Source organism: Acipenser ruthenus, chromosome 1, assembly GCF_902713425.1.
Source record: "Acipenser ruthenus chromosome 1, fAciRut3.2 maternal haplotype, whole genome shotgun sequence".
NCBI classification, from domain to species: domain Eukaryota; kingdom Metazoa; phylum Chordata; class Actinopteri; order Acipenseriformes; family Acipenseridae; genus Acipenser; species Acipenser ruthenus.
Genome location: NC_081189.1, coordinates 31,953,598 through 31,978,829, shown reverse-complemented (window position 1 = coordinate 31,978,829; position 25,232 = coordinate 31,953,598). Strand labels below are relative to the sequence as shown.

The 25,232-nt window shown below is 37.4% G+C and overlaps 1 protein-coding gene across 5 annotated transcripts in view; it reads right to left on the bottom strand.

Moving 5' to 3' along the window:
* LOC117962753 (dymeclin-like) overlaps nt 1–25,232 on the bottom strand; it is a 164,799-nt gene that overhangs the window by 79,522 nt on the left and 60,045 nt on the right. For all 5 annotated transcript variants that reach the window (XM_059023737.1, XM_059023756.1, XM_059023749.1 and 2 more), the window contains 3 exons: nt 18,992–19,174; nt 17,378–17,556; nt 13,497–13,622 (listed from right to left, as the gene is read on the bottom strand). In XM_059023737.1, coding sequence (XP_058879720.1) covers nt 13,497–13,622; nt 17,378–17,556; nt 18,992–19,174 — 488 coding nt within the window. The remainder of the gene's footprint in view (nt 1–13,496; nt 13,623–17,377; nt 17,557–18,991; nt 19,175–25,232) is intronic.

The following is a 25,232-nucleotide window of genomic DNA, read 5'->3' as shown; positions in this document are numbered from 1 at the left end:
GTGGAAAAGTAGGTTGCCAGGTGTCTGTGTAGATTCAGCAAGTTTAAGTTCTGGGAAATAGTAAGCCACAGTGAAATATGAATAACAAAAACAATGTTAAAAAAAATATCTCTGAAGACTTCTATGTAACTGCTAACTTTAGCCTACCCTAGAAGTTTTACAGTCAGTTATGAAGGATTTCTTTTCTTTTTTTTTTAAAACATTATTTTGTTGTCCTTGCTTCTCCACCACTACTTTTAAGCATGGTTAACTCATACTGTTGTTTGCTGCTAAAACGGAATTGTCCCATGTGCTCTTTGAAACTAAAAGGGTGTTGTAGTAGGGTAATTTACCTTTATTGTAAGTGCAACCCCACCGCCGCGGGACCCAGTACAGCGCAACCCCACCGCCGCGGGACCCAGTACAGCGCAACCCCACCGCCGCGGGACCCAGTACAGCGCAACCCCACCGCCGAGGGACCCAGTACAGCGCAACCCCACCGCCGAGGGACCCAGTACAGCGCAACCCCACCGCCGCGGGACCCAGTACAGCGCGACCCCACCACCGCGGGACCCAGTACAGCGCGACCCCACCACCGCGGGACCCAGTACAGCGCAACCCCACCGCCGCGGGACCCAGTACAGCGCAACCCCACCGCCGCGGGACCCAGTACAGCGCAACCCCACCACCGCGGGACCCAGTACAGCGCAACCCCACCACCGCGGGACCCCTTTACAGCGACAGACCACCACTGCGAGGCCCCGTTACAGCGCATCCGCGCACAACTTTGTAGCTATACTTGCTGCCTGCCCGAGATGATGCATTCAGGGTCTTAAATTATTGTGAAGTAGCTACATGGTTTGTTTCAAGTTATTGTTATTTATTATTTTAATTATTTTTACACATGACCTTAACAAGTTGCTCATCTTCACTAAATATATTTTCCATGCAGAGTTTCGATAAAGGACACTTCAGAAGCAATTCATGTTCAAAGCACTTTTTTTATTATTTGGCACACAATACTAAAATAAATAAATAAAGTCAAAACAAAGTGAAACGACATTCTGTTCCAGTGTCACACTAATATCTGCTCGGTTGGTAAATAAAGTCAATGGAAAGTGGACTGTGAGTTAATCAAAAGGGAGTATGTTTCAGCATAAACATAGATATAACATTGCTGGCCTTTAATAGCTTATTGTATTCAATAGCAGTATACAGTCGTAAAACTTGAATGGAACAATTTTGTTCCATAGCCAATTCAGAAAATCTTTAATAATTAAATAATGTAGCAGGTGGCAAGGGGGGTACATTACAACATGGGGGATTTTCTGACCTATTATTGAAGCAATAAATCTATGATTTCAATTCTAAACCATACATTTTAAGGACAGCCTTTATTCACTCACTGCATTAGCTCGGAGTGTACAATTGTAAATCTTTTAAAAGAGGTAAAAACTTGCAGCATGCAACAGATGGCTTAGGGAATTACAATAAAGGTAAATTACCCTACTACAACACCCTTTTAGTTTCAAAGAGCACATGGGACAATTCTGTTTTAGCAGCAAACAACAGTATGGGTTGACCAGACTTAAAAGTAGTGGTGGAGAAGCAAGGACAACAAAATAATGTTTAACAATTTAAAAAAAAAAAAGAAAAAAGAAATCCTGCATAACGATTATAAAACTTCTAGGGTAGGCTAAAGTTAGCAGTTACATAGAAATCTTCGGAGATATTTTTTTTAACATTGTTTTCGTTATTCGTTTGTTCAATGCCTAATGTTAATGTATTTTTTTAAAGTTTTATTTTCCAACCGAGCAGATGTTAGTGTGACATTGGAACTATTTTTGAGAGGGAAGCAGAATGTTGTTTCACTTTGTTTTGACTTTTTATTTATTTTGGTACTGTATGGCAAATAATAAAAAAGTGCTTTGAACATGAATTGCTTCTGAAGTGTCTTATCGGAACTCTGCATGGAAAATACGTCTTTACTGAAAAAGAGCAACTTGTTAAGGTAATGTGTGAAAAAATAATAAATAAGAACAATAACTTGAAACAAACCATGTAGCTACTTCACAATAACTTAAGACTCTGAATGCATCTCGGGCAAGTATAGCTACAAAGTTGTGTGCGGTGATGCGCTGTAACGGGGCTAGACACGTTCGTGGCGAAGGCCTCCCTTTTGGTGTCACTACCCAATGCTATGCCAAGAAGCAGATGGGCAGGCTGTTTGCACCAAGAGAGTGCCTTTAGACAGTGATGAACACCGTGAATGGGCAGTCGTGGTTCAATGCAGGCTGAAAAAGCCCTGCTACAGAACTAGGCTTGCACAGGGCACATGTGCAGGAGACCCAAAGGTAGAGTCTGAGAAGCTGCTGCCCTCAAGACCAGAAGTTCTGGAACATCATACCATGAGCGCTCTGTTGAGCTGAATATCTCTAAACAGGCAGCTATTCTCTGCACTCTGCCGTCCGACAGAGTGGACAGCATGGACCCGGAGTCCAATCACACTCCTAGATAGAAGGCTGTCTGAGAAAGTGTCACCTGGCTCTTGCATGATTCACTGTAAGCCTCAACCGTAGAAGGTGGCCGGTGACAAGTTCTGTGTGGGCTTCTGCCTGTGCTGGTGCCTCAATCTGCTTGAGCACCGGTCAGTAGCAGGGTGGAACCGGATCAGTACCGGTTCGGTAGTGGTATGATACCGGACTGTGAACGGAGCGGGTCGGTGACCTTGGTACGGGTCCAACGGTTCACAGTCACCGCGGGTAGCAATGTACAGGGATGCCCACCTGTACAAGCCACTGGCAAAACCACCCAGTCAGTACACACACACGAGACTGAGTGAAGCCTGCTTGCTACATGGTACCAACAGCCTTTGTAATGGTGATGCTAAAAGCTGTCACCCAGACAGCATCAAGATACTGTGGATGAGATTGCAAGCAAGCAATCAACACCCAAAGCGCGTATCTTGGTCCTGCACAGTGCTGTTGAGCCCAGCAGCTGCTCTTACTGTACGTGTGCAAAGCACCATTTTGCAGACCAGCCTGCGCAAAGTCTCTGTAAAAAGAAACAGACATAAGAGAACACTTCTCTACAAAACAGCAATAAATATTACAGTAATATAATGTCTCGTAATAAAACGAAAATAAAATGTAATAAAAAACGAGAATAAATAACTCCAGCCGGAGCTATGCAGCCTGGAGGGAGAGCACAAGTCAGCCGACTGATGCTGCTGGATCATTGGGAAGGAATGACAACTCGCTGGCTTCATGCGGGGCACAAGGCCGCAGTGGGACGTAACAAGCAACAGGCTGTAGTGCACAAATTACGCGTAATTAGTCAAAACTATTACAGCGATTAATATCACATAATTGTGTAAAAACACAATAAATGCAAATATATATAACAGATAGCGGTAACAAGTACTTATCTGAACAATACCCAGTATGTTCTTTTTTAAACAGATTCATATGTAATGGAAAAAAATCATATTGCATTTTTTTTTCTTTTTTAACTGGCTATGTGAGCTTCATATGGAAAAACGATCTTTAAAAACAATGAATTGGGCTCTCATGTTATGGTAAAAGGGGGAAGAAGCTACTGTTACTTCAAATGTTTGATTAATGGCTTCTCTCTCTTTTATTGAGAAGTCTGTTCGTGAAGTAATTTAACAATATTTCGCCGTCTCATATCATGTAAACTTGCCAGCACTGAACTTGCCGTTCAGAAAAGAAAAGAGGAACGTTAAACACAGTAGATAATACAGTGGATAAACAGCATGTAGGATTTGTTCAATTTGTCTCCTCTTTAAAACAAAACAGGGCCAATGTTTTGTTGTTTTAAACAGACAGACACATGGCTAGATATGTTAAAATAAGATATAGAAACAATACTTTCTTTGGCCCTGTGAGAGGGGAAGGATCTGGACTGGCCGTCAGGTTCATGCGTGAGCCTGTAGGGGGTCTTGTTGACAGGAGTCGGCTGTGAAGAAATCGGCTGATGCACTGTCATTGGCTGGGGGGTGGGACTATACGGGGTGAATGACTGAATAAAAGGGTAGTGTTTTGTATCCTCTCTGGCGCGTACAGGAAGTCTAGTGGTGCTGGTAGAGTTCCCTCGAACTGTAACAAGCACCTGCCAACTGAGCATGGACTAATAAATCGGGGCGCCTGTGCCGGCATTTCATATTTGAGCTTTGTGTCTGCCTTGTGTTTTCCCACACCCATTTAAAAAAAAAAAAAAATAGACTTGGAATGGAATTGGGGGTTTCACATGATGACATCCTCATGCAAGGTGAAAAATGACCAGCATGCATCAAGTAATATGGTACGTATACAACTAACCAGAGACCCTGCGAAATCCAGTAACCAAATATGAACCTAAATACCAAGCAAGATAAATATATATGGAGACAATTTCACTTGCTGGTATATGTTTTCAAGTTATTCTATAAGAGAAACAACTTTGCTCTCTATCTTTGTAATAGCCCTGGGGCAAGGTTTTTTTTTTGTTTATTTATTTATTTTTTTAAACAATTTCACCTTAATTTCTACTAGGTTTCAAATAAATCAAAGTGTATGTCAGTGTTAAAGTATACTGTGCAGCATTAGAATGTTTAGTTAAGTGACAGTGAATTTTTAATTGGTTTTGAGCTCACAGGCTGCTAAACCAAAGGATACGTGTGCTTGGGAAAAGGAAGGTAGGAAGCAACCTAGTTTCAGTATTTATTTGGGGTAGGTATGCATAGGATTTTATAAAATTGGTAAATTACATTTCTATAGTGGGATCACCATTTGAATTTTGAAAAATATTGTGCTGTTGTACCTAAACAAATAACTAGGGTTACCATGTGGCTCCAGATTAACCGGACGCTGTTAGACAGAACGGGATTTCAAACTTGCCCCTAAATTGAAATAAATGAAGGTGTAAATGAACCATCCTTAGCTACAATTAATAATGGTGCTTAAATACCCGCATGCGCGTCAAATAATTGTATTATACCAAGAATGAATTGCAGCCAGTTGCTATTTTTTTCTGTTTGTTAAAATTCAATCGCCCATATTATACTGCAAACACAATTTCATCATCATCTCGTTGCTCTATCGATAAATTAGCTATTCGTTCATTAAGATCTGATCAGAAGCAGCTGATCAGTGTGAATTGTTTGCTGCGCCCAAGCAATTCCACCACAGCAGGATTAATCTCAGCAAAGGTGGAGCTCATTTATACGTGAATTACTTTCAATTTAGGGGGAATTTTGAAATCCTGGTCTGTCTCAAAGCGTCCGGTTAATCTGGAGCCATATGGTAACCCTAAAATAACATGCTTTTTCTGTTTTGTTTTTTTTAATTTTTTTTTTTTAATAAAGGAAAAAAAAGAACTAAATCAAGTACAAATTATTCTGAGACATCTCCAATGCTGTTATCTGGGAACAATGTGCTGTGTTTACTCTTGTCTGAGAGCTGGACTGCCACTAGACACTGCACTTTTTGTATTGAACAAAGCATGAATGTTACTTCTTGCCATAGAGGTTATTCCCTCACCCAATCACACACTTAAAAAGGTGCATTTCTCATGGATTCATTTCAACTGCTTTAGATAATTGTATTAATACCATGAGATATGTGTTATGCTGAAGCCTAGCAACTGCTGTTAATCATAGCAACGGAGTTGGAAGGGAGCTAGTTCATCAGCTACTTTTAATACATCTCTGTCTGTTTACCAGTCTGCACTACTTGTTTTGTATGTGATAGACAACTAGTGTACTCAACACAACATAGGAAAAAGAGAAAGAATGATAGATATTTGCAAAGCTTTATTTTTCCCCCAGTGTGAAGTTAAGCATCAGCATGTTCTTTATGCAGTACTGAGTAAATCACCTGTTCATGCTTTATTTTAAGGGCTGCCTGTTAACTATTAACAACCAGCTAATAAACATGTTAATACACTGTACACGTTATTTATTGTTCTGTTACTTGTTAGTTCATATATAATAGGCCAGCTAAAACTGCAAACATCACAGGACCCAATGAATAATCAATTCCCAGTCGATCAATTTGAAATCAGTTAAAATTGTTACTGTAGTAACATTTAGCAAATTAAATCAGGTTTTTATTAGTGGGTGTCTTAACCAGCAGTTTACAGTATATTTAATCTAGTAATTAGAAAAGACCATATTTTTTCCTGTTTTCATAGGTATATTATGACCCTATCTCAGAGGGGAGTACGCGGAAGACTAGATTATTTGGAAAGGGGTACGGGGCCTAAAAAGTTTGCAAACCACTGCTTACATTTACATATGTCTTTGCTGAATCTGGAGACTAGAACTGATAAGCTGCTCCTGAACTTAGCACCTTAGCACAAAATATTATTATTATTATTATTTATTTCTTAGCAGACGCCCTTATCCAGGGCGACTTACAATCGTAAGCAAAAACATTTCAAGCGTTACAATACAAGTAATACAATAAGAGCAAGAAATACAATAACTTTTGTTCAAAAATATATCAACAAGTGAAGAAAAACAATATTTGGGTACTTTCAATAGCTTTGAAAATGTAACTTAAAGCTATATACCATACTAAAAAAAAAATGGTTCACAAAATCCATGTACTATATTTTATTAACCCTTATTGATGATATTAGTCACCCAAGGTGGTTTAGCTACATGCCTGTGAAAAAGTCTCCAAAAACACACTAAATAAAGTGTGCCAGCCATTTGCGTAGGATCAGTAAGTAAAAAAGGCCTGGTTTTCCATTGCATCGCTTAACATTCTTATTAAGTTTCTTTTGCAGTCTGAAAAGCTGCTTTAAAGCTATGTAAATTGCCTTTAATGAAAACAATCAGATGTCATATTGGTGAGACTAATACTCGGGAAACGAGGTCAGTCAGTAAGTAATTTATAATTACGATTGTGGAGTCAAACTTCTATATTTATTGTCACCTGCTACCTGAGGCATGTTCATCACTAACGGATATGAACAGTGTTCACCATTAGGTCTCTCATAAAATTATGCACATTGATTATGCTGAAGCAGACTTACAGCACAAAAATAAACATTCCCTGAAAGATCTGTATTGTCCCCTGGGCTACTTCACCAGAATGCCTTTTTCAATACTACATGGAATTATTACCATAGTAATAACTGGTGACCCATTTTTTCAATGGGCTCATCCAGTTGATATTTCCTGCAATGACCATCCTGTTTATGTAGCATCATACCCCATGGTTGTGTATTACATTCTCATATCACACACCACCCCATGCATTATTCTCCATACAACTTAATTACCACACATTGCCATTACCAATGGATTTTAGATGTAATTAGAAAGTAACTCAATAAAACCGAGCTATGTTAAACCACGAAGTGCAGCATTGTGGAGTAGTGGTTAGGGCTCTGGACTCCACTTTTTTTAATTTTTAAAAATTTAGTCGTCGCCTATTATTTTACCCCGATTTTCACCCCAATTTAGCATGCCCAATTATTATCTGTATCTCCGGCTCACCGCTCACAACCCCCGCGCCGACTCGGGAAACGGAGGCTGGAACACGCGTCCTCTGAAACGTGCTCCTGCCAAGCCGTCATTTTTCGCACTGCAGATCCACAGCAATGCCACCAGACCTATAGTGCCGGAGGACAACACAGATCTGGCGGCTCCGCTGCAGAGCCACAGGCGCCCTATCGGCCACAGGGGTCGCTGATGCGCGGTGAGCCGTGGATTCCCCTGCCGACCTAAGCCTCCCTACCCGGGCAGCGCTCAGCCAATTGTGCGCCGCCCCCTAGGAACTCCCGGTCACGGTCAGCTGTGACATAGCCTGGATTCGAACCTGCGATCTCCAGGCTATAGGGCACATCCTGCACTCCGCGCGGAGCGCCTTTACTGGATGTGCCACTCGGGAACCCCCTAGGGCTCTGGACTCCTGACCGGAGGGTTTGTAGGTTCAATCCCAGGTGGGGGACACTGCTGCTGTACCCTTGAGCAAGGTACTTTACCTAGATTGCTCCAGTAAAAACCCAACTGTATAAATGGGTAATTGTATGTAAAAATAATGTGCTATCTTGTAACGATTGTAAGTCGCCCTGGATAAGGGCATCGGCTAAGAAATAAATAATAATTAATAAGCAAAACACCCCTTCTACCTACCTAACTTGTTATTTTCCTTTATTATTCAATCAACTTTAATTTTACAAAAGGTTAACAGGGCATTTCAACTGTGGCTGAATCCCATCTCCACCTACACACACACATCATTTATTGCATTAATGCAACAGATGTAGGATTTAAAACATGAAGTACTATTAGAGAGAATATCTGTAGATATTGTAGAGGGAAGTAAACCTAGTTTCACAACCAAATCACAAACTCTAGATAAATGCTCTTTCACAGACAATACAACTAACTGGACCTGAGCTAATTTACTTTTATAAAATTGGAAGCAGGTTTAAATTATGTTTTTGCTAATCTTTTAACCTAATAAGATCACTGAGTACACTTGTGTTGTACTGTCCTGTTCAAATGGATCAAGTTAAATACACAGCGGGTCAATGTGACACAGATACTGTGAGACACTAAACAGAAAACCATAGACAAAACAAGAACAATGTAAACACAAGATGGTTCAGCATGTTTGCAAAAAGTACCAAGACCACTGTATATAATACAAAGCTTCATTTTCAGAGACAACACAGATTACATGCAACCGTTTATTAATTTGATTTTGTCAACAAATGCTTGGGGGGGGGGGGGGGGGGGACAGATTTGCTCTGAACAAAGTGACCTGAACAGCAAATCCTCTAATCAAGTAACATACCCTGGTAAAGATGGGATTAAAGTTTGTTCTGAGAAAAGAAAAATAAGTGTACCGTTACAGAGTACAAGGTTTCTTTGAATATTTCTTAATGTTGTCATTTAAACTGTTTGGTTTTACTCTATGGCCCTAGCCATCGGCAAATGGCAGTGTGGATTTACATCAAGTATGTCAGTAACATAGAGTACATCCCCCGCCAGTATATCCCTGTTGCCAGGGACTTCATTTAGATATTTTATTTAACATTGTGTTATCAAAGAAACTACTAAATGATATTGCAAGTGTCTCCCAGAAGCCGTAATAGTAGAACAGTATTTCATGTTAGATTTCAAAATGTCAGATTTTTCAACTTGTCCGTTTTTCGTTAATTAGGCCTATATGTAAAACTACAAAGCGTTATGTAATTCAATATGTTAAAGTAACATTATTCAGCAAATTTCATTAGACTTTATGATGCAAAATTAGTTAATTCATACAGTATATACGTCATGGTTGGCCAAGCTTCCTGACCCTACAAGCCACATACCAAAATTTTGGCCGATAGCGGCAAGACTCATACCTGTTTGCGAATAAGACATTTTAAATATATAGCATTGTTTCAAAAAAATATTCACTCCAACATTAAAATGAAATCTTGTACTTACTACGTGCAGTAGTTATTTCTTTATTTCAAAATACATTAATTAGGATACAGTATTTTCAAATGATGAATGGAGACCACTTTTCAGAGCAAGACAGGTTCACGTAGCACAGTGCAGTGAGTACCTGATTATGCTGTGACTTGCGTAAATTGTGTAAACCATGTTGAACTCTTGAAGGAGCTGGAGTCTCCTGTGGTTTATCAGGTTGCTGTGGCAAATAAAGTCTCAGTATAAGATGCGATTTCCTTATTTTTCATTTCATTTCATTTACAAATAAAAATAATAAAAAACAGCTATTAATTTTGTTTAGGATTAAAAAAAAAACTATTAACTCGTATTTTAACATGTACTGTATTCATAATGTGATTTCATCCTGTTTCTTTTCATTTAGAAATTTAAAAAAGTAAAAAATACTTCTCTTGCACATGATGTAAATTATGAATATAAGTGTGATAAGGTCATCTCAAATGCCTCTCGTTTAATTTTGGGACAGCCGCTTAGTCAGGGTATTTTTACATCTCCCAAGTCGTCCCGATAGAGCGACGGCGACTGTATTTCTGTTTATTCTGTATGTATCACATACTTTAAATAAATTATACACAGTTATTATAAAGCAAAATACAATTGTCCTGATTTCACCAAAACACCACATAAGACATTTTTGTAAGGATTCTTTTTGACAAGCTCTTCCCTTGAAGATCTGAATGCTCGTTTTTCATGACTGCTCCATAATTTTGAGAGCTTTGTGGATGGCACACGCACTGTATTTTGAAAGGAATTACAGTACTTGCTCATGACAAGACGCAAGATACGTAAATATAATATGAATTTTAGATCTAAAATACAACATTTAAACAAGCATTATCTAGTCTAGTGCCCACTCCAATTTTATAAAAAGATTTGGCACGGGCGATATTCCATGCCATAACAAAACTCGATTGAGTCATTACATCAGCTTCTTTACTGAACACAGAAAGCAGTGTCTGCTTACTGCTGAGGCGTGCTTTTAGAGAGGCAGCTTGTTTCTCCTCAAGGCAGATCCAGGAGGATATTCAGATAAAAATGTGTTGTGATGCGTTTCATAGACATCGGTTGCTCGGCTGTGTAAGCAATTTGTTGCAGAGGAGTTTACCACTGTTTTCAGTGCAAACAAACTCTCTCTCCCATTCTGGCTTCAAGCCTCATACTTTCGTGTATTACTCGTGGAGGGTTTGCTTAATGCCATTGTCTCCACGAAACGAATGAGCACTTACTTAAAAATGATCAAATTGACTCAACCACACATCCGTCTTTCACTCGAGGTGAAATACGCATGCGCAAGCGTGTGGTGTTGAAGGTCATCAAGTGAAGAAATGTGCAGTGAACATGCAGGCTGAAATAAACTGGAGAGAGAAGAAAAAATAATAAACATGAATGAATACAGAGAACAAAAATAATAAACTTGTATTTATTTTTTGTTTTTCTCTCTTATTTTCCCTTTTGTTTAATTCTTTCTTCAGATCATTCGAGCCACAAAGTGTGAGTCACCCAGCATTTCACCGGGAGCCGCACTTGAACTGCCCACCTCTGGTATAGCCTAATTAAACCTACAATTTCAAAAAGAAAGTTATCAGCATTGTATCTAAAATTTAATTTCACATAAGTAAACGTGTTATTTTATAAATGAAGAATCACATTTCAGTACCCTATAATATCCATAAAGATTATATTTATTTTTAATATATAGACTATGGTTGCAGTAATTGTGTGGTATAGATTTTAAGACATTTCGCATTGTTTTAGTGTCCTGTCCAGGCAGTTTCGGATATGTCTGGCTTTCAACCACTCCCCAGATAGAAAAAATGAACCAAGGCTTTCAGTTGCATTATTCTTGTTTATGTACTTTTCAGAAGAAGATGAGTTTCCATAGTGACCTGATCTTCACCGTGTGACACCTCCTGGTGAAACACTGTATTTCAGTAGTAATCTGTGACAAACCAATTTCTAGTCAGACAACACCCTCTGGCATGCAAAAGATGCAGGACAGGTTAACTAAACTGCATATTACTTCGCCATTTTTATAGCTAGCCAAGGTTGCCACTGAATATCATAGCAAACCCTCTGAAATATTTATGAGTTATATGTAGCCATTTCAATCCCAAAACATAATTGAGAAAACTTCTCCTTTACATGCCTATGGGCTACAGACATAATTGGATTATTTCTTCAAAGCAGCTCCACAATAAACGGATTGGGAGACCATACAGTCTGTTTTTTTACCAAATACTTTCATAACAGACAATGAAAAAGGAATTATATAAATGGAAAAAAATATTTTGGGTGTAACAAGTCATGACCAAAGATTGCTTCTGAGAGTCATTACATATTGATAAAAAAAAGCCTGATGCTAAAATGTACCTACGTCTAGAAAGAACCACAAGGGTTTGTCTAAACTTGCTTTTCTTTCTTTTTCCTTTTATTAAATATACAAAAGCTGTCTTACTCAGCTGACATTAAAATGTGCTACTCTTTCTTAAATGCAAGCGCCTAGTAATATCTGAGCATAAAACCTGCATTCCGTTTCTATAAAGCAACCGAGCATAGAGGATATGCCAGTTAAATCAGGACAACTCACAGCAGGCATGTTTCACAGAAATAGCAGCTAAGCAAGGCATCACCTCAGGGGCTGGTAGCCCATCATTTAATCCAACTGAGACACATTTCAAACCACTTCACTGTTTTTATTCAGGAAGACCAACCCTAGAGCATTTGAACCATCGTAATTTTGCATTAGTAATAGTTTTATTCACTCATGGTTTGTGGGTTACATGTACAAGTCTCCCAAAACACATTTGAAATGAGGTGTTTCATATTCACACTCAGTGCATTAGACTGACAGTCCACATGGGAGGCATAAACAATACATAAAAAAAATTAAAAGAAAGAATTATAAAAAATGTAAAGTTTTTTACATTTTACTTTCACCTCTTTGAAAAATGACAAATGTCTGTCGGTTTTTAACTGTTATTGCATGTTTTCCCTTCCACAAGATGACACTAACGGCAAAATAAGGCCGACTGCGCTAGAATCTTTGGTAATCAGGCATTTGGACTGGCTAAGAGGAACTTAATGATTTGTAATCGATTTTATCTTAACAGCTCTCTAATGTCATTATCGAAGATTCATTAGAGCTTTATAAGCAGGAGGCGCCTCTGCTCAGCTCAATACATTTACATCATAGCCATGCTGTGATATGCCTGGTGAGTAGGTATAGTACGTGGAAAGCAGTGAGAATATTATTCCTAATCCTACCCCCAGAAGGCAACTTTTTATTTTTAGTTAATTGGTTATATTCCATATAGTGCTCCAGTATTTCCCTTGGAAACTTTCAAACTGGGTTTCACTATTTAGCATAACAATCAAACCAGCATATTTGGGTCTTGTTACATCTCAGAAGCTAAGCAAATATGTTCTCATTAGCTAAGGAAGATCTGTATGAGGTGAAGTGATGACTATGGACAGGTAAGACTTGACACCTTAGCTGTTTTAAGTTGTAACGCGGTAATTGTTAACAAATTACTTTCAGAAAAAAATGTAATCAGCCATTCTGCGACAGCCCTTCTGAGGATTTAAACAAGTTTTACTTACCATCTATTTTGCGTAAGCGATAACTTAGTTATGCAACAGGGGATGTTGAATACATTCCCCAATAAAATACTAAAAAACGTGTCAAAACTACAGGTCCTAGGAACACCACTTGTTCTATTGCACATCACTATTTTTAGAAGCTGTACCAGACCTGCAGCAGCTGAGACCCAATAGGCAAGGCGTCTTCTAAAGACTGATTCAGTAAAGTCTTCCCCCGGCAGACAGACTGGGGTAGGCAGACAGAGCAACTTATAAAAGACAAAAGTTCCTTAAAAACGTTAGCCAATTACAAAACAAAATCAATAACTATGTAACTTTTAGCCCAAATAACAAGATTGCATCAATAAAAACAGTCCTGCCAGTTTCAATGTGTAATTTCTCTTAAGCTTAAACCCATGCTAAAAATCAATTATTAGAGCAGACGTTTCAGTCGACTCACCACTTCATGAATTGATCTATTGAAGGCGTCGTCCTCAGTAAGAATTAACAAAATGATAAGTGCCATGTAAACGTGGTGTGAATTCCTGTCCTCCACGTGATAGAGAATCTCAAGGATTGGCATCACCTATAAGGAAGAGAAACATTTAATTCACAAAATACTGCCACAAAAACAAAGAAAATAATAGCACAGTAACTGGAGTTTACATGCTGACAACTACAAATGGAAAACAAATGATGAAAATGATAAACTGGTAACTATTACAGTTCAACAAAGATACTTGAAATATGGTAGAGAGATAGCAAAATGATAGCAGAAACATTTGTCTACTTGACTTAGCGTCCTGTAAGTTTGACCTAATATAGTTAAAAAAAAACAAAAAAACACACAACTGACACTGTACAGCACTGATACACATTACACACTTTCTCAGTGTCTTAAATGGCATTTTACGTAATTATTACTACTGCTACAGATTCTAAAATGTCTAAAAGTTATATGCAAACATTTTGAAACCACTCCACAATCTTGTCAAAAAGAATGACTATTGTACTGGAATTTATATCTTTCAATAGAAACACCTTAGCAGAGTTATTCAAAAAGCAGTTTTTTCTCATTAATATCTTTAAAAATGATAGTACAAATACAACATATACTGGATCATTTCCGACACAGAATGTTGTTATTTTCAGTCTTAGGTTTGTGTTTAGCAAATAGCTAAAAAAAATAAATAAAATAATTATTAACTAACAAACAAAAACAGCAGCAGTGAAAAAATACACTAAGTAAAACAAATAATCATATGATCATTTGATCTACTTATTAGAACACACTAAGTTTGGATGGTATATTCAAATTTAAGTACATTTTAACTAGGCTTTTGAAGAGCGTCGTAAGCAAAACATGGGAACTGTTCAGTTTGCTACGTCATAAAACTGCAGCTTGAGGGCCAGTCTGTAACTATGTACCTGTTTCTATATTCGTTACTCTAAATATTTCAAATGGCAACACAATCTTTTTTTTTCACTTAAATATAGAAACCACTTAACAGTGTCAGGATATCTCTTGTTAATCCCACATTAATGCATAGCCACAAATTCTGAAGTGTCCCAAGGGCTGATCTTCCTCACATGTGAAACTCATAGAATCGCCCACTAAAAGGTATGCATGCTACATTTAATACACTTTGAACCTGAAAAGATTAATAGAAGATACAAGAGAAGGTGTCAGCTGTCCAAAAGGTCCCATTTTGTCATAGATACACTATAAATGAAGCAGACTGAATACATTTACATCTTTATTTCCAGGATGTAAAGCTAGCATGGTCTTGGTGGTGCAATGAAACAGGACGACACAGTTGCATGTGAACAGTTGCACCAAGCCTGCAGTAATTGTGTGTTTTAAGCCACTGCTTGACACCTGCACCCATAATGAGCCTGTTACTCCAATGTAGTATTTATATATGCAATAAACTCCCTCTTTGTGGTCAGCTCACAGTCTGTATGTTGCATTTGATTTGGAGATCTCTCTCTACAAGGACTAGCTATTAATATCATTATTCTTAGTGCCCTACATTCTAAATCACCCCTCGTCAATGGGGTTGTATAAGACCTCTGGATCATGAGTGGGATAATTCTCTGGACACAATGATTATTCAGTACATAATCGTTTTATGCCACGACTGAGAAATTTCCTGCACATTGAAACTGTACATTTTAAACTTTAGATTTGTTATTTATGACACACTTTACTGTCTGTCTTTATAGTGAAGCGTAGTCTAGTTTAGACAAAGCTATCGTTTGGTACATCAATATGTTACAAATGTACCCTGATATCATGACTCGTTTCGTATTGCAAACTGTTTACGACATCCCTTTGTTACGGCAATGAATGCTCATGAGTTCAAACAATTTGCCCTGCGGCACACTAGTTTGAACGGTGACAGTCATGTTGGGAGCTGTAATGTCTAAGCGGAAATTAACAGTTTGTGGCAATTGGTATTTCTCATGGAATTTGAACAGCAGGGTACATTTGTAACATGCCGAGGTACCAAACGATAGCTTTGATTCGCACAGGACTAAAAATCACCACATAAACAGGTGGTTTGGGAATTTATCGACATTGGTGAAATGTAGTCCCCATGCGAACCGTCCATTTCTTTTTATTCCAGATAATTTTCCAAGAGGTCCTCTGATTTTTCTTTACTCCCATGCGAATCGACCATGTCAGTGTTAGCATTTCATTTTGAATTTACACCTGATTTTGAGTCCCGTGCAAATCATGCTTAAGACACACACATCGCCAGGTTAGAATAGTTTGACTGCAGTAAAACAAAAATGGTAAAAATGTAATCGTGAAGAAGAAAAAAGAAAAAGAAGAAAAAGAAAAAAAGAAAGAAAAAGAAGCAGCAGCAGCAGCAGAAGAAAAAGAAGAAGGTGGTCATTTTTAGTTCAGGGATTTTCTAAATTGGACAGCCTAGCAGTTCATTGAAAATTGGAATGTTACGATGAGAGGTGAAACAGGTTTCTGTTATGATTTTCATGTAATGCCGAGAACTATGCCATGATTTGTTTTATATTTCTCCATCGTGGTATAAACAATTTTATAAAATAATTTTCATACAATCTTCAGTTATTTAGAGTCATATAAAAAGTAGCTTACATGAGTGCTGTAGTATTGTTTTAGATAATAAAGAATATATTAATGAGGTGTTCTCTAATTAAAGCTCATTGGAAGATAAGCAGATCCACCCTTATAATGATATGATACAGCCATTTGAAATATCTTGGTATCAGAAGGCATGTATCAGGTGGTTTGTATCAAATACAAATTGTGCCGCATTAAAGTTACATCTGCAGTGTCACCAGGGTGGATATCTACACCCTATATTGTACATATATAAATATATACAATATGTATATAAAAACATATTACTTGAATGCTAATACTGTGAAATTCCACTACTTCAAACCCCAAAGGAACCGAGTTAAACTGTCATATGCTCCCAACAGAGAGAGCTCTTCAGATATGTCTTTATACTGAGCAAGTCTTGATGAGAGAGATTACCATGTTATATCACAAGTTTACACTTTTACAGCGCATCACAGATCCCCTTAGAAAGGTTTTGGAGCAGAACTAATACTCAAAAACCTGATCAAAGACAAATGTCTGAAGCTGTGTTTTAAAAATATTCACTGAATCTATATCCCTAATAGCCTGGAGTATAGAATTCCAAAGATGTGCAGCATAACAGCTGAAAGCCTTAGCCCAACATGGGACATGGAGAGAAAACCAGCACCCTGAGATTTCAAAGTGTGAGCAGAGATGTAAGAGTGTGTGGTTCTGTGTGGAAAAGGGGTCCAAGGCTATATAATAAAGCACCATATGGTAACTTACACCAACATAACAACGGTTGGTTCTAGAGTAAATTCAAATGTGCCCGAGTAGTGGCTCAAGGTGCTGTGGGCCAACCCTCTGGACACCAGCACAGGGTTTTTAACATCCTCAGCAGTGACGCAAGCTTTTGAAACTCGATCATGCTGGTCTGAGAGTCCTTTTCCATAAAGACGGGGAGATTAGTTACAGCCAGGTTTGGACTGGAATGCCGTATGAAGTATATGTGACCAGCTAACTCAAATTTACACATAATCACAAGGCGGCATTGACAGGTAGTGGCAGAGAAAGTGTTTGTCTTCTACAAGCAGGTTAACACCATTTTGTATGGCCATGTTCACAAATGCAATATATCATAGGGTGATCTAGGAAGTTATGAAGGTGTTGACTTAACTCCAGTTATGGATCATACTGCAAGAGGTTGATTAAATCATTAGTGCTTAAAGAGTTAAATATCTTTTTTTAAGGGCTAAAAGAGGTTTACTTACAAGATTTTCCATGTCTGTTCGAGCAAGCATGTAGGTTCTGAAATTGGTATTTTGATGCAGCAAAGTGTACAGGAGTAAAGTGGCTTGGTCTGACTTCTGCTGCTCGCACAAAGCTGTATAAAGACTGTTAAAGTTGATCTGGAAAGTATGAGGATGGGAAGATGGGGGGGCAGAGCTATCTGTAATGAAAAAAAAATCAGAATGTACACAAAACATGGTTTATATCAAGTACAAATAAAAGGTTCAAGTAAATATATCAGATATATATAGATATATATATAGATATATCTATGTACATGAACTTTGATGCTATCTTATCTATTAACTGTTCTGAAAACAAACAAAATGTTGTAGAGCAGGTATGCTGCATCTTTAAAACTCTATACAAAGCCAGAAAAAACAGCTTGTTTACAGACGGACCTTAGGTGGTGCCACAGGGATGTGTTTTGTTCAATCCCTTGTGCTTTGCAGGAAAAGCTCAGACATGTATTTTTTAGTTGATAGGAATGAATAAGAGCTATTTTTTATATTGTTATGGGAAAATGCTTAAAAACAGTAGTTCAAGGTTCACATCAAGCTGCTGTTGATTATTTGGGAAGTGCACTCTTGAAAAATAACATGTGGGAGGACATATTGTACAACCATTACATATACAACAGTTGCTCACTTGTACTAAATCTTAAACAGTTGAGGGGAATATATGTTCTCTGCACTGAGAGAAATAACAACCTTTGTCTACATTTGGTCAATAGTTGCTTCTATTGGCTGTAAAATAGCAATAGCTTGTGGATTGCCTATAGAAGTTCTCTTAATTCCTAGAACCTTATACTATTGGATAACATAAAGTTCTAGGTCCAATTTTTGAGAACCTAAGATATACAAGAATGAAGAATTAACACTGTCACATTTTGAACACTCAACTAAAAACTTCTAAGCACAAGGGAAAACAATTGCCACCAGAAACACATCTGAAAAATGAACAGTAGAAAAGTCTACTTCTACTCCTCAGTATTATACTGAAGACATACAAACAATAAATAAATACTTTAAATTAAACATTGCTGCATGAAAAAGAAACACAGGGAAAAGGAATTTTAACTCAAAAGTTCTGTTTACTAGGTGTTGATAGATTCAACCCAAAAACCCTCAGTCATTCAACTTTGCACACATGCAAATTTACAGAAGCCTCTTTTTGTGTGTGTGTGTGTATATATATATTATATATATATATATATATATATATATATATATATATATATATATATATATATATATATATATATATTCATAGACCTCTGAAGTCCAATTCGATTCATTTTAACTGAAAACAGTGGTACCCTTTGCCAACAAAAATACAATTTTGGAGACATCATCAAAACAAATACTTTTCATACAGTGTTTTCACGACAGGGTGTAAAGATGTGGCAAGTTCTTTCCTATGTAGTGTTTTGAAAATCACAAACATGCCATTTATAACAGAACAAAACATTTGGCCTAGATCTGCACCCTCAACAACCTTGAGGATTAGCAAGTCGATTTTTTTTCCTTTTTTTTTTCTTTTGCCTTCAGCATAACATCTCTCTAAATGTGAACTTATAATTGAAAACCACAAACCTTGTGTGTTCTTAAAAGACATGATAGCCTGTCTGTAAGGGTTGGGGGTGTCCACCCCATCTGTAAGGTTGGCTAATACAAGCAGCAGAAGCAGGCTCTGATTGGACAGCGGCAGGGGCCGTTCTTCCTCAGGATTCGGTTTGCTTCCTGCTCCTCCTAAGGTAAAGACTGTCCACAAGCCACCTGAAAAAGAAAATGAACAAGCTAGATCTTTGGAAAAGATGGTTCCTATCCCTTGAGTTTCAGAATAATGGAATCTTGAACAGTGAAGATCCCCTTAAAACATTCTAGGCTATTTTTGTTGAAGGGAAGCCCATGCTTTCACGTTTTACTAACGTTTTACTAAGACGATAACACAATGCTCCCAGCCCCTGCATAGATACTGCTGTCAAAATGAATGTCTCATCTCTAAAGATATTTGAAGATCATGAGAGAAGTTTCTATTGATTTTCTCTATAAAAATGCCTAAACTAGTCTCCACAGGGGCATGCTAATTCTTCAGTTTAATGATTTGCAGCTTGTAGTCAAAAGGTCTTTAGGTCTGGCCTTGGAGCTTCATTGAGTTCTATGGTTTCCTACCTTTACTAACAAATATGAAATAGTTGTGCTGAAACAAATGTAATTAATATGATCTCAAACAATATAAAGGAGGACAGAATGGAATTACAGTACTGAATATAACAAAATACTGTCTGAATCATAAAACGAAAAACATAAGGCATTCCACATTTCGTAGCACGACTATTTGATCAACTGCATAACATATTAATGTTCCAGCTGTGCTGGCTTTCATCAGTTTGAACTTCCTAATAAAGACTGACCAGCTCACACGTACCTATGTATACCAAATACAATCAGCTTATGACTGAGCATGTCTCCTTTCCTGTCAACGTTATTAATCATTTAGGTTCGACAACAGATTTAAAAATGTGTGCATAGTTCCACTTCAAACCCACATTACATCATGATGGGAAATCAAATAAGATTTTAATCAAAAAACATGCTTGCTGAAACAAAAACTATTTTTTTATACTGTATATTTAAATAACTGCATGAGCAAGAGGTCACGTTGAATAACAATACAAAGAGTTCCGTTAACCTTGTCAGCCAGACATCCTACTAAAGGCTTTAAAAGAAGTGTTCCTGTAAACAATGTTGAAAACATAACAGAACTATTTGATAAAAATAGATCTCTCCCAATCATTTGTAAACAAAAAAACATATTTTTTTCTACCTCTACTTCCTATGTAATCTAAACGATTACTAGGCAAATGTTCTGTAACAAAGGGTCATTTGATGTCCAATTAACCAATGTAGAAATAGGTCAGAATAATAGACACAAATTCAAAGGGCATAATAATAGGAGCATGCTATAGACCGCCAAATTCAGACGCTGAGCAAAATAATCTGTTGTACAATGACATTCGAAATGTGTGTAGAAAAGGAGAAGCCATACTAATGGGGGATTTCAACTTCCCCTCTATAAAATGGGAAAACCCAATGGGGGGCACGACGGACGAAATTGCAATGGTGGAAATGACAAATGACTGCTTCCTAAGGCAATTTGTCAAGGCACCGACTAGAGGGGAGACATGCCTTGACTTAGTCTTTTCAAATAATGAAGACAGAATAACTAAAACAGAGGTCAGAGAGCCATTGGCAAATTCAGACCACAACATGGTCTCATTTGAAATATTTTTTTAAAACCCCAAAAGTAATGACTAAAGCTAAGGTTTACAATTTTAGAAAAGCAAACTACGAAGGTATGAAACAGAGACTAACAGAAGTAGATTGGAGTAAAATAGAGCAAACATCCACAGAAAAAGGGTGGCTGTTTTTTAAAAATGTAGTACTAGAGGCGCAAAACAATTACATCCCAAAAGTAGACAAATCTAAATCTAAAACAAAATGGCCAAAATAGTTTAATAGATCAATTAAAAAAAATATTCAGCGAAAAAAGGCACTTTACAGAGCGTTTAAAAGGGACCAAAAACAAAGCAAAGAGTACTTGGAACTGCAAATACAAGTCAAAAAGGAAGTTAGAAAGACCAAGAGAGAGATAGAAATCAATATTGCTAAGGGGGCTAAAACCAATTCCAAAATGTTTTTCCAATATTATAACAGCAAGAGAACATTCAAAGAGGAGGTTAAATGTCTAAGAGACACAAATGGCAAAATCAGATGAAGAAAAAAAAAATAGCAAATATATTAAATGATTACTTTTCACAGGTTTTTACAAAGGAGGACACGGACAACATGCCCCACATGTCGACCTGTTCCTATCCAATTTTAAATAACTTTAGCATAACAGAGGCAGAAGTGTTAAAGGGACTAGGAGCTCTTAAAATAAACAAATCCCCTGGGCCAGAAAAGTACTCAAAGAAATGAAAGAAGTTATTTACAAACCGCTAACCAAGATCATGCAACAGTCTCTTGACACAGGGGTTGTACCGACAGACTGGAAAATAGCAAAAGTAATACCGATCCACAAAAAGGGAGGCAAAACCGAACCAGGTAACTACAGACCAATAAGCCTGACTTCTATTATTTGTAAACTTATGGAAACTATAATAAGATCAAAAATGGAAAAATACCTATATGGTAACAATATCCTGGGAGACAGCCAGCATGGTTTTAGGAAAGGGAGATCATGTCTAACTAACCTACTTGACTTTTTTTGAGGATGCAACATTGAAAATGGATAACTGCAAAGCATACGACATGGTCTATTTAGATTTCCAGAAAGCTTTTGACAAAGTCCTGCATAAAAGATTAATTCTCAAACTGAACGCAGTAGGGATTCAAGGAAATGCATGCACATGGATTAGGGAGTGGTTAACAGGTAGAAAACAGAAAGTACTGATTAGAGGAGAAACCTCGAAATGGAGTGAGGTAACCAGTGGTGTACCACAGGGATCAGTATTAGGTCCTCTGCTATTCCTAATCTACATTAATGATTTAGACTCTGGTATAGTAAGCAAACTCGTTAAATTTGCAGACGACACAAAAATAGGAGGAGTGGCAAACACTGTTGCAGCAGCAAAGGTCATTCAAAATGATCTAGACAGCATTCAAAATTGGGCAGACACATGGCAAATGAAATTTAATAGAGAAAAGTGTAAAGTATTGCATGCGGGCAATAAAAATGTGCATTATAAATATCATATGGGAGATAGTGAAATTGAAGAAGGGAACTATGAAAAAGACCTAGGAGTTTATGTTGACTCAGAAATGTCTTCATCTAGACAATGTGGGGAAGTTATAAAAAAGGCTAACAAGATGCTCGGATATATTGTGAGAAGTGTTGAATTTAAATCAAGGGAAGTAATGTTAAAACTCTACAATGCATTAGTAAGACCTCACCTAGAATATTGTGTTCAGTTCTGGTCACCTCGTTACAAAAAGGATATTGCTGCTCTAGAAAGAGTGCAAAGAAGAGCAACCAGAATTATCCCGGGTTTAAAAGGCATGTCGTATGCAGACAGGCTAAAAGAATTGAATCTATTCAGTCTTGAACAAAGAAGACTACGCGGCGATCTGATTCAGACATTCAAAATCCTAAAAGGTATAGACAATGTCAACCCGGGGGACTTCTTTGACTTGAAAAAAGAAAAAAGGACCAGGGGTCATAAATGGAGATTAGATAAAGGGGCATTCAGAACAGAAAATAGGAGGCACTTTTTTACACAGAGAATTGTGAGGGTCTGGAACCAACTCCCCAGTAATGTTGTTGAAGCTGACACCCTGGGATCCTTCAAGAAGCTGCTTGATGAGATTCTGGGATCAATAAGCTACTAACAACCAAACGAGCAAGATGGGCTGAATGGCCTCCTCTCATTTGTAAACTTTCTTATGTTCTTATGTGCCAGCATGACCATCTTGGACTTTTTTTTAAATCAATCAAACAAAGTAGACGAGTTATGTTCAATGTATGATTAATATGTTGAAGCAGTCCAGCAGCCATATAGTTCTAATCAACATATTCAAATTGATTCTTTAGGTTTCTCCTAAATCCCCTATTTTCTAACACACACCAAATTTCAGACCAAAGATTTACAGATAATACAATTAAAGGGCCCATACCTTGGTACTTCGGTTTTCCAAAATACCAGGAGAATAAATCATATAGGGATGGGAATTTTAAACGTTTAAAAAGTATAAACTCTAAAGTGGTTAAACGTTTAATAATATGCTAGACGTATAACTGGTCACGTGACAAATTGTCACCAAACGTTTTTTTTATGCATTAATTTTAGTAATTTATCAGTAGTAGTACGTCGTGTATCATACTGCTCTAGTGCCACAGTAAGGGCGGATATTATAAAAAGGAAGGGGTTTGGCAATTGCCTCCACGTAGCTTTTCTAATTGGTGCAACAGAAAGTTTGACACTGGGCGGGTTTTATTCTCGGTCGATCTGGCGCTTCATTGGTGCACTGTGTGTATTTATGTCTGTAGTAGGCGTGGTATGGTATCAATTCCACGGCAGGGTAATAACGTTAATGACAAGCGTTTTTTCTGAGTTTGTTCTTTATTTAAAATGGCATCTCTAAACAAAGGAAGCCAAGCATTTTGTCCGAGTTTATTCTATATTTAAAATGTCATCTCTAAACAAAGGAAGCCACGTTTGGAAGTATTTTGAGGAACGAGAAAACCGTGGTATGTAAATAATTATGCCAAACAAAATTGCTGTACCACAAAAACACAAGTTCAATGCTGCACAATTTGAAATGAAAACATTCAGAATTATTGTGGATGGAGCTACTGATGGCAATAAAAAGCAAATTTGAGTTTGATTCGAGTACTCGGAAACTGTAATGCTCAAGTAGTCGTCTCCAGCAACAATAGATCTCAAAAAATCCCACCCCTACTATCAAAGACCGCAAACTTTTAAATCTCTGAGGCAGACTTTTTAATATCAGTCACAGTGCTCTTTAAAATTCCAAAATATTGAGCTATTTTATCGCTGGTAATTACCTTTTCCAGAAGTGAAAGTATAGTATTTCTAACTTTTCTTCAATTGTAAGCATAACTCGCTTTTGCTTTTCTGTAGCCATTTTGCATTAGCGCTGTACAGTGGGTGATGGTCATCTTTTTATTTATTTATTTTTTTTAAACCATATCATTTTGGGCAAAGTTACTTATAAATGAACCTTTAATAAACACACTATTCTAAAAACATTATACTACCCATAAATGTGTGCAATAATATGTATGTATATAGTTAAATCTCCACAAGCAACTTTAATTACAACCATAAATATAAACATTTCAATATATACTTTGATGTGTGTGTGCGTTTTTTTTTACTTTGTAGTTAAGTCTTTGCGATGTTAAAACATTATTTGCTTGTTTATGGTTTATTTGCTTAAAAATACTAACCAGGGCTGTCAGTATCACAATGTAATATAAAGAGAGAGAGTGTGTGTGTGTATGTAGATATGGTTTAAATGCTGACATTGCAAAGCGTTTAAATGTTCATAAAAATTTACCAAAAGCACATCCCTAAAATCATTTACTATAAATATTATTTTGCTCAAAAGAACTAGCCACCATTTTATTTTAATGTATATTTTTTATATACATTAAAACCATGAAACGTTGATTAATTAGGGACACTCAATTAGGGATTAGAACTGCCTGTACTTAAAACTGAATGCATACAGGAAGTTTATTTTCTGTGTCCCCACTGCATTTTAAAAGGCCAAACTCTGATAGCCGAGAAGAGACACTGATAATTTATCGTCTGCACGCTTAATGAATTAGTTTTACTCAGCGCAGCCCAGAAGAAAAACACTTTCTTGCTAGTTCAGTCTGATGACTTTTTAGGCTATTAACACAGACTAGGCGTTTTCAGATATGATAATCTCAGTACTACACCAGCAACATTTCTAATTCCCATTGTCGCGTCTAGCAGCAGCGAAGAGAATGCCTGACAGGCCGAGTACAGATAACCGTGTCTTGTGACTGACCCCTGAACATCACTGGCACCAGGGAGACTAGACCAAGGCTCCAGGCCTCTGTGCCTTGGCATGAATGTTTCCTGAATGACTGGACCTTTTCCCAAAAGCCCCTGGCTTACCTCGTAGCTAGTTGGCTAGCTTTTTTTAGACTTTGTAGAAATATAACCCTTCTCCTTTTCCTTTTTAAAAGGTGAACAGCTGAAAATTGTTTTTTTAAAGAGCCCAGAGAATAATATGGTTGCACGCAAAGCATGGTGTAAAAACACACCTCAAGTCAAAT